A 10,766-nucleotide genomic window follows, 5' to 3' on the forward strand; every position below is an offset into this window, starting at 1 on the left:
GGCATAATGCATGACGATAGATGTAATTTGGCTTCAATGCCAGGGGGATGTTTGATGTTAGAATATTAGCTATTGGGGGCAGGGGCGTCATGCCCTCAAAAAATCGAATGGGGCACAAAGTATGTGAGAATGGCCGGGTGGTGGTCCCGTCCAGAAGTTGGACAATTGTTCATTTTTCAAACACCTGAAACAGCTTTTCCTGCAATCTAGAGCCGTAATGAGTGTGGTTAATTCTAAGTAAAAAAATTACAATTTTTCTGCATATCTAAGCATACCTATTGAACTGTGAATCCTCCTCACTGGTGGTTCTTTTTAAAAAATAAAATAAATATGCTTCTCTGCTCAAATCTGAGTAAAGGATTGAAAGAAATTAGTCTTATTCAGTACATTTAGTTATTGCTTGCTTTTCTAAAGTCTACCATGTCAGCAGGCATGCCAGCTAAGATAGTTAGACAAGCTAGCTACTCTAATTTGATTGAGAGCCTGAAATGGCTTCTTGGTAAATAGAAATTAAGTTGGGAACCTATGTGGGCTAAAACCAACTTCCTAAAATTGATAGGTGACTAGTAGTATTACAGAGAAACAAACACATCTTATATATTTATATATATGTGTGTGTATATATATGTGTATATGTATATATGTGTTTTCATGTGTGTGTGTATATATATATATATAAATCTTATTTTATAAACAGGACAAATCTGAGGGGGCACGTGCCCCATTACCCCCTATGGGCATGACACCTCTGATTGGGGCCAGAGAAGAGAATACTACAGGACAGAGAAGATCTGCGCGACAGCTCTGAGCGGAACCTATCATTTTATAGTTTAATTGATATTGACCGTAGCCTACTTTAGTAAATATTGTATCAACAATTTAAATGTATGTTTTTTTTTATACACACTGCCAGTTATTAACACTGGTAAATCCGTTGAGTGAATTATGACACTAATCTGATACGGAGCAAGATTGAACCGAACACCGTTACCCGTGCAGCAGACCAGACCGCTCTCCGTTGGAAATAAACCGCGATATTTTTGGAAAAATCTAATTGACTTGTGAAATAAGAAACGGGGGATCTAATTTTCATCTTGAAACGAGTTGAGGCGAGAGATAAAAAGCTGCTCTATTGTAACCTAATCCTTGCCCTTCGGGCGTTTGAATAGCCCAGGGCAAGAATTCTACTAGCCCTCCTTTTATTTAGAGACGGACTGGCTTTCTTCTCATAAAACTCGACGGATTCATCATATCAGAAAAAGCAAGGCTCGGACAAAGACGGATATAAAGCAAACGACGACCCAACTGACATAAACAGAGATAAAACCGTAAGGGAGAAGAGATTCCTATGTCTTCTGTATCCGTGTCCTCCCAGGTAAGGACGCAATATGTTTCATTTGTAGTTTTATTTGGTGGAGAACATGTAGTCTGTCTGACACTACAGTAGAATCTTAAAGCCACAGCTACTCTATAAAATCATTGCGTTGGTGTATATTTTCCGTGATTAAACCACAACGTTTTCAAACGTTTGTACTCCACACACCAAGAAAAGTGAGCCGGCAGTAGCCCTATTTGGATACCAGTGGATTGTGACATATTTGTTATATTTTACCGAAACGCAGGAGAACGCAAACTTCAGTGACTGATAGAATCCCCAATTACATCCTAAAATTGTTATTACCAGTTTATTGCCGTGCTGTCAGAATTGAGAGCGTTTGGGGGAATAGGCTAGAGTATATCAAGCTCAAACTTGCTTTTAGAACGTTATTATAGGCTATTCGTTTCTCTTTCTATTCAATACATGTGTTCTTGATTGAATTCATGTGTGAAATAATATGGATACAGGAAGGAATATTACATCTCAGAATATGGGGAAAATATGGGTGAAATGTATGTAGTTTCCTTTTGGTTTTATAACATGAAATGTTTTTCTTTTTAAATCGATTTCTTAAAATACTGGTTTCTGGCTAAGCAGAGGAGATAACACCCTGGAAATGAGGACTCTGTGTGTTCTGCTCAGCAGCCCCAGGCATCTTGCCCCTGGCAAAACACTGAATGAAGTTCACCTCCTGTTCACCTTTATGGTTCAAAGAACCTCTTTACAATGGAGAGACTTGGTGGGGGGATGGTTGTTTCAATTTGTCCAGAAGCTGCACTTTGCCCAGTGCCCTGGGGTCATGAATGCCCTCTGTTCCCTCAATGTGGGAAACTTCAACTACTGTCTGCAGCCCATGAATATTGTATTCATGTTAATTGGGGAACGTTCAGGCTCATTGTATCTCTGAAACAGTTTGATTGGCTGCTTGCCCTACTATAGTCTAAACTACTGTACAGTCTTGCACCTCATTTGCTACTACTTCATGTCATTACTTCATCAGTAGCCTAACTTTAAAGGTCCAATGCAGCCGTTTTTATCTCAATATCAAAGCATTTCTAGGTAACAATTAAGTACCTTACTGCGATTGTTTTAAATTAAAATGGTAAAGATAGAAACAAAAATAGCTTCTTAGCAAAGAGCAATTTCTCAAGCAAGAATTTTACTAGGACTCTCTGGGAGAGGTCTGAGTGGGGAGGGGAAAACTGAAAACTAGCTGTTATTGGCAGAGAGGTTTGGAATGGTCTTTCCTGTTGGTCTATTAACTAATCCGGTGATCACCAGGCAGGCCAAAACTCCATCCCATCAAAACAGGCTGGAATTTTAGGCGATCTTTTCAAGCAGCTCTTACACTAAAAGGGCATTAGCATCATTTTCACAATTTAACAGTATTATTTCAACCTCATAAGGTGGAAATATATGTATAAAACACAGGCAAATCACGTTTTTGCCTGCACTGGGCCTTTAATGAAAAGTAGACATCTCACTATTTTTCACTTTACCACTCTCAGGGCAGATACAGTACACACTTCTAATACAAAGACTATCTGTTTCCATGTGTTGCTGTAGGAGGGAAGGAGCATGTCCAGGATGTCTATGAGTCGTTCTCCAGTTTCTCCAATGAATGCCCAGGGCATCCCATCACCGGCCCAGCTGACTAAAGCCAATGCCCCGGTCCACATTGATGTGGGAGGACACATGTACACCAGCAGCCTGGGGACTCTCACTAAATACCCAGAGTCTAGGTAAGGCCATTACAGGATGCATCTGGCACCGCCAGGCTCTCACTAAATACCCAGAGTCTAGGTAAGGCCATTACAGGATGTATCTGACACCGCCAGGCTCTCACTAAATACCCAGAGTCTAGGTAAGGCCATTACAGGATGTATCTGACACCGCCAGGCTCTCACTAAATACCCAGAGTCTAGGTAAGGCCATTAGAGGATGTGTCTGACACCGCCAGGCTCTCACGAAATACCGAGAGTCTAGGTAAGGCCATTACAGGATGTATCTGACACCGCCAGGCTCTCACTAAATACCCAGAGTCTAGGTAAGGCCATTACAGGATGTATCTGACACCGCCAGGCTCTCACTAAATACCCAGAGTCTAGGTAAGGCCATTACAGGATGTATCTGACACCGCCAGGCTCTCACTAAATACCCAGAGTCTAGGTAAGGCCATTACAGGATGCATCTGGCACCGCCAGGCTCTCACTAAATACCCAGAGTCTAGGTAAGGCCATTACAGGATGTATCTGACACCGCCAGGCTCTCACTAAATACCCAGAGTCTAGGTAAGGCGATTACAGGATATATCTGACACCGCCAGGCTCTCAGCTCAATACCCAGAGTCTAGGTAAGGCAATTAAACTGCCTTAATTTTGCTGGACCCCAGGAAGAGTAGCTGCTGCTTTGGCAGCTAATGGGGATCCATAATAAATACAAATACAAATACGGGATGCATCTGGCACCGTGGCATATGGCACCATATTTTTTCATGAGAAATAACATATTATTGAACGATAGAACAAGTTCATGGACAGCTTCATACTGACACTGCATTATGACTGATACATTACTAAAATACTTATAGAAATCCACACAACATCATGTTGAAACAATAACTTTGGTATCCATGATCATTTTTGAGAGATCTAGCAAAAAAGAGAGAGAAAAGGCTGGAGAGAAAAGAAAGGGTAGATTTTAATTGCTTTATGGAGGACAAAGAAAGAGTGGAGAAGGCAGAGAGAGAGAAGGCTGAGCAGCCTGGAGCTGTGAGGTGACACTCCTGCTGGAAGAGTAGAGGACCACCTCAGGCAGAGAGGAGAGAAGTAGAAAGATGAGTAACTGGGCTTATAGAAAGCAGTTGGCATCGCAGTTGGCAGCAGTTGGCATCCATTTCTGGAGAGGGAGAGAGAGAGAGAGAGGACAAATGTAAATAACCCATTATGAGTATGTGATTCAGAAGTTGTAGTAACCCTTAGTATTTTCTATACTAGAATAAACAACATGCAGTTGTAGCCCACTTCCTGCCTACAATGTAAGTAATGATCAAACACTAGAAACAAGTTTTACAGTTCTCTAAACATACTTCAAGTACTACTTGATTCAAAGTATGAATTTAGAGCTCTCAACCATTGTCTTTTTCTGTTCTCCAGAATCAGTCGTCTGTTTAATGGAACAGAGCCCATTGTACTGGACAGTTTGAAGCAGCACTACTTCATCGACAGGGATGGAGACATATTCAGATACATTCTCAGCTTCCTCAGGACCTGCAAACTACTGCTCCCAGAGGACTTCAAGGTACAGTACACACTACAGGACAGCTCTCTTACAGCTCACATCTCAAAGAGTAACATAATACATGACATTATGTACTGTATGTCTAACAAAGGTGGTTTGGTTGAACTATGCTCGCTTAATAAGATAACTTGCAATAGCCATGAAGACTTGTTATTTTTTTGAGCTAATGCCTAGGCTGTTGTTCAGCGGGCTAACACAGTCTCTGAACCAGAGGCACCTCATTTCCACACATACAAACAATTACAAACATAGTATCTCTCACAGAGATTTCAGGATGGTTAGGCAAATGCAAACATGACTGTAAAGTCATACAATTATCCTGCTGTGCCCAGAAACACATCTTTATCTTCATTCTATCACTGTGTACCTCTATAAGCGCTCAGTGTGTGTAAACTGTAGCTTTCTGACACTTTAATCAGGTCTCCATTTCGCCCTGGGCTCCTACAGGGGTCGATTCTGCATGGCTGGAAGCAGGGACACTGTGTTTTTTGCTAAATTGATGTGTGTGTGTGTGTGTGTGTGTGTGTGTGTGTGTGTGTGTGTGTGTGTGTGTGTGTGTGTGTGTGTGTGTGTGTGTGTGTGTGTGTGTGTGTGTGTGTGTGTGTGTGTGTGTGTGTGTGTGTGTGTGTGTGTGTGTGTGTGTGTGTGTGTATGCAGGAGTGCTTACATATGTGTGTGTGGTTGTGTATCTGGCATCTCACTCATCTCTCTCTCTCTGTAGTTAGTGTAGCTGTGTTATTCTGTGCTTTGCCCAGGATGACTAAAGTGCCCTGCAGATAGAGCCTTCTTTTATAAAACACATCTATCCCTCGCTTCAAGCCTATGAAGGGAGGGGAGCTAAGGAGGCAGGCTTTGATACAGAAAGGAGCCTGAGGGGGTAGCAGCTCTGTGTATGCCTGATGTCAGAAGCAGTTTGGAGCAAATGTAGAGGGAAAAATAAGCAGCTCTCTCTTTATCTCTCACGCAGTAATTGTGAACAGAAGTGTCTGCTGTGTGTGTGTGTGTGTGTCAAATCAAATGTGATGAGTAAAGAGATTAGTGTAAAAAGGGTCAATGCAGATAGTCCGGGTAGCTATTGGTTAACTATTTAACTAACTATTTAGCAGTCTTATGGCTGGGGGGTAGAAGCTGTTCAGGGTCCTGTTGGTTCCAGACTTGGTGCATCGATACCGGTTGCCGTGTGTGTGTGCGTGTGTGCTGCAATAGTATCATAATATTGAGCATGCAAGGGGAAAAGACAGGGGGGGGTGAGATGTACAGATGTGATTTCTGGGTGGAGATAAACATTTGGTATAAATGAATCCATCACATACATTCAACAGAAGGAAATACGTATGTACTTCAAATCAAATCAAATTTTATTTGTCACATACACATGGTTAGCAGATGTTAATGCGAGCGTAGCGAAATGCTTGTGCTTCTAGTTCCGACCATGCAGTGATATCTAACAAGTATTCTGACCTAACAATTTCACAACAACTACCTTATACACACAAGTGTAAAGGAATTAATAAGAATATGTACATATAAATATATGAATGAGTGATGGCCGAACGGCATAGGCAAGATGCAGTAGATGGTATAGAGTGCAGTATATGCATATGAGATGAGTAATGTAGGGTATGTAAACATGATATAAAGTGGCTTTGTTTAAAGTGGCTAGTGATACATTTAATACATACATTTTTCCATTATTAAAGTGGCTAGAGTTGAGTCAGTATGTTGGCAGCAGCCACTCAATGTTAGTGATGGCTGTTTAACAGTCTGATGGCCTTGAGATGGAAGCTGTTTTTCAGTCTCTCGGTCCCCGCTTTGATGCACCTGTACTGACCTCGCCTTCTGGATGATAGCAGGCAGTGAACAGGCAGTGGCTCGGGTGGTTGTTGTCCTTGATGATCTTTTTGGCCTTCCTGTGACATCGGGTGGTGTAGGTGTCCTGGAGGGCAGGTAGTTTGCCCACGGTGATGCGTTGTGCAGACCTCACTACCCTCTGGAGAGCCTTACGGTTATGGGCGGAGCAGTTGCCGTACCAGGCGGTGATACAGCCCGATAGGATGCTCTCGATTGTGCATCTGTAAAAGTTTGTGAGTGTTTTTGGTGACAAGCCACATTTCTTCAGCCTCCTGGGGTTGAAGAGGTGTTGCTGCGCCTTATTCACCACACTGTCTGTGTGGGTGGACCACTTCAGTTTGTCAGTGATGTGTACGCCAAGGAACTTAAAACTTTCCACCCTCTCCACTACTGTCCCGTCGATGTGGATAGGGGCTGCTCCCTCTGCTGTTTCCTGAAGTCCACGATCATCTCCTTTGTTTTGTTGACATTGAGTGTGAGGTTATTTTCCTGACACCACACTCCGAGGTCCCTCACCTCCTCCCTGTAAGCTGTCTTGTCGTTGTTGGTAATCAAGCCTACCACTGTAGTGTCGTCTGCAAACTTGATGATTGAGTTGGAGGCGTGCATGGCCACGCAGTCGTGGGTGAACAGGGAGTACAGGAGAGGGCTGAGAACGCACCCTTGTGGGGCCCCAGTGTTGAGGATCAGCGGGGTGGAGATGTTGTTACCTACCCTCACCACCTGGGGGCGGCCCGTCAGGAAGTCCAGCACCCAGTTGCACAGTGCGGGGTCGAGACCCAGGGTCTCGAGCTTAATGACGAGTTTGGAAAGTACTATGGTGTTAAATGCTGAGCTGTAGTCGATGAACAGCATTCTTACATAGGTATTCCTCTTGTCCAGATGGGTTAGGGCAGTGTGCAGTGTGATTGCGATTGCGTCGTCTGTGGACCAATTGGGGCGGTAAGCAAATTGGAGTGGGTCTAGGGTGTCAGGTAGGGTGGAGGTGATATGGTCCTTGACTAGTCTCTCAAAGCACTTCATGATGACAGAAGTGAGTGCTACGGGGCGGTAGTCATTTAGCTCAGTTACCTTAGCTTTCTTGGGAACAGGAACAATGGTGGCCATCTTGAAGCATGTGGGAACAGCAGACTGGGATAACGATTGATTGAATATGTCCGTAAACACACCAGCCAGCTGGTCTGCACATGCTCTGAGGACGCGGCTGGGGATGCCATCTGTGTGAGTTGTAATTGTGTTATGCCGTCCTTAGGTTCTCTTCAAGTAAAGTGTTACTGATATGTTTAATACTTTGAATGCACTAATATATTACAATAGTGCCCAACACCTCTGGGCATCCTGAAATTCAAACCCTGTGTGTGTATTATAGTTAAATTAGCTTTGATTCCAGGCAGTCTATTAGTTAAATCCTTTGTTGTTATCAAGTTAAACACGTTTATCTATCCGGACAATGACAAAGCAGTTGGCTGACAAATAACCACATCTGGCAGACATCCAGGCTGTACCCATGTCAGTTTGTTTATGAACATTAGTGTGTGTGTTTGTCGGTGTGTCTATGCTTTCTTGCGTATGTGTGCATGCGTGTGTTGTGTGTACAGTGTGTATCCTTGCTTCAACAGTATGTGTTTGTTTCTACTATGGCAGGACTTCCCCCAGCTATACGAGGAGGCTCGCTACTACCAGCTGACACCCATGGTCCGCGAGCTGGAGCGCTGGCTGACAGAGCGGGAGGGCCAGAAGAGCCGGCCCTGCGAGTGCCTGGTGGTCCGAGTGACCCCTGACCTGGGTGAGAGAATTGCCCTCAGCGGGGAGAAGGTGCTCATTGAGGAGATCTTCCCCGAGACCGGAGACGTCATGTGTAACTCGGTGAACGCCGGCTGGAACCAGGACCCCACACATGTTATCCGGTTTCCGCTCAATGGCTACTGCAGGCTCAACTCAGTTCAGGTATGGACGGTAATGTAGTTCCATAGGTCAGCGCTGTTATGATGTGGTTCCTTCCAGGTCAACTCTGTTATGTGGTTCCTTCCAGGTCAACTCTGTTATGTGGTTCCTTCCAGGTGAACTCTGTTATGATGTGGTTCCTTCCAGGTGAACTCGGTTATGATGTGGTTCCTTCCAGGTCAACTCTGTTATGTGGTGTCTTCCAGGTCAACTCTGTTATGATGTGGTTCCTTCCAGGTCAACTCTGTTATGATGTGGTTCCTTCCAGGTCAACTCTGTTATGTGGTTCCTTCCAGGTGAACGCGGTTATGATGTGGTTCCTTCCAGGTCAACTCTGTTATGTGGTGTCTTCCAGGTCAACTCTGTTATGATGTGGTTCCTTCCAGGTCAACTCTGTTATGATGTGGTTCCTTCCAGGTCAACTCTGTTATGTGGTTCCTTCCAGTGAACGCGGTTATGATGTGGTTCCTTCCAGGTCAGCGCTGTTATGATGTGGTTCCTTCCAGGTGAACTCGGTTATGATGTGGTGTCTTCCAGGTCAACTCTGTTATGTGGTGTCTTCCAGGTCAACTTTGTTATGATGTGGTTCCTTACAGGTCAACTCTGTTATGTGGTTCCTTCCAGGTCAACTTTGTTATGATGTGGTTCCTTACAGGTCAACTCTGTTATGTGGTGTCTTCCAGGTCAACTTTGTTATGATGTGGTTCCTTCCAGGTCAGCGCTGTTATGATGTGGTTCCTTCCAGGTCAACTCTGTTATGATGTGGTTCCTTCCAGGTCAACTCTGTTATGTGGTTCCTTCCAGGTCAACTCTGTTATGATGTGGTTCCTTCCAGGTCAACTCTGTTATGTTACACTGCAGAGCAGATCAGGTCATCCAGTAATGCTGAAGACTCAAATTCATCTCAGTAACATGGCAGATAGACTCACTCCAGTCACTTTGCAGACCCAGTTCTAAACTCAAAGCTTATCTTTGAGTGCTGTCAGCTCAACTAAGTTCAGGTGCTGTGTAGTTCTAGGTCAAATCCGTCATACGTATAAGGAAGAGGGTATAACAATAGCGTACACCGCACTATAACTATGCAGCCTGAGATCCTCTGGCACTGTTGACCATACCAGTCTAGGTTGAAAATGAAAGGAGACCAGGCATTTGCAATTAGGGCCCCTGAACTTTGGAATGGTCTTCCAGGGGAGATCAGGCTTATAGATTCAGTGCCTGTTTTTAAATCCCTGTTGAAGACACACTTTTATAAAGATACTTGTAATGTATGATTGCAATGATTTTAATTGTCCTTCCTCCTGTATTTGTTTCTTGGTTTGTACTTTTATTTTATGAAGTGAACCCCTTTGTTACCTATATTGAAAGTACTATACAAATAGTTCTGATTAACTAATGTCAAAAGCTCCTGTCTGTCTGTCTGTCCTGTGCTCCCTGTAGGTTCTGGAGAGGTTGTTCCAGAAGGGCTTCAGCATGAGGGCGTCGTGTGGTGGCGGAGTTGACTCCTCCCAGTTCAGCGAGTACGTCTTGTGTCGCGAGCTCCACAGGGGTCAGTCCATCGGCACCACCACCACTATCCGGATCAAACAGGAGCCTCTGGACTAGGTCAGGAGGAACAGAGGGACCCCTGAGATAAGATGTTCAACAATCCCGGTGCTCATCTCCAGGTCCTATCTACACAAAACACTGAAGGAGGACTCTTTATGCTTGGGAATATCATGTGCCAATGGCAATGTTTATTGGGCAAGCGAGATGTGAGAAGGTTGTGATTCTATTGAGACTCAAAGTCTACGGAACTCTTTCTGCTGCTGTTTCCAAGGGAAACGGTCAGTCACCTCTGGGCTATTGACAACTAGCAGGAACAAGGAAATAGCTCCAGTAATATGGTGCTCAGGTCCAGCTTAGGTTTCACTGGGGACTCCTGTTCAAGCCTAAGGATGGGTCTACTGGTATGCCAGATGACCTCCAGTTCAGAGACATTGTCTGCGTTTATACCGGTAGCCCAATTCTGATATTTGCCCAATTATTGAAAAAGATTTAATCTGATTGGTCAAAAGACCAATAAATGTCAAAAGATCAGAATTGAGCTGCCTGTGTAAACACAGCCAAAAATGGCCATGTCCTGCTCTGCCACAGGAAGAACATGGCTGTGTGTTTGCTGCATTTCTTGACAACTTTCTACACTGGTCAATCTGAATAGGTCATATACTGTATGTGTAGGTATTTGTACAAATAAATGTTAAATGGACAATATGGGGTCTTTTTTTATATATATAACTTTCATGATAAATATATT

At 43.9% G+C, this 10,766-nt stretch overlaps 1 protein-coding gene across 1 annotated transcript; it reads left to right on the forward strand.

The window, feature by feature from the left end:
• The first annotated feature begins 760 nt into the window (after positions 1-760).
• LOC139584381 (BTB/POZ domain-containing protein kctd15-like) lies at positions 761-10,721 on the forward strand. Its single transcript, XM_071416142.1, has 5 exons — positions 761-1,375; positions 2,945-3,120; positions 4,534-4,678; positions 8,174-8,476; positions 9,911-10,721. Exons 1-5 carry the CDS (start codon positions 1,349-1,351, stop codon positions 10,073-10,075), a joined length of 816 nt encoding a protein of 271 aa, XP_071272243.1. The 5' UTR covers positions 761-1,348; the 3' UTR covers positions 10,076-10,721.
• The last annotated feature ends 45 nt before the right edge of the window (positions 10,722-10,766 follow it).

Source organism: Salvelinus alpinus, chromosome 9 (genome assembly GCF_045679555.1).
Source record: "Salvelinus alpinus chromosome 9, SLU_Salpinus.1, whole genome shotgun sequence".
Classification (NCBI taxonomy): domain Eukaryota; kingdom Metazoa; phylum Chordata; class Actinopteri; order Salmoniformes; family Salmonidae; genus Salvelinus; species Salvelinus alpinus.

Bases quoted from the DNA above. Each gene is read 5' to 3' on its own strand.
- LOC139584381 (XM_071416142.1), top strand. From the start codon at position 1,349: ATGTCTTCTGTATCCGTGTCCTCCCAG. The intron at 3,121-4,533 runs GTAAGGCCATTA...TCTGTTCTCCAG, and splicing joins ACTAAATACCCAGAGTCTAG to AATCAGTCGTCTGTTTAATG. The intron at 4,679-8,173 runs GTACAGTACACA...CTACTATGGCAG, and splicing joins TGCTCCCAGAGGACTTCAAG to GACTTCCCCCAGCTATACGA.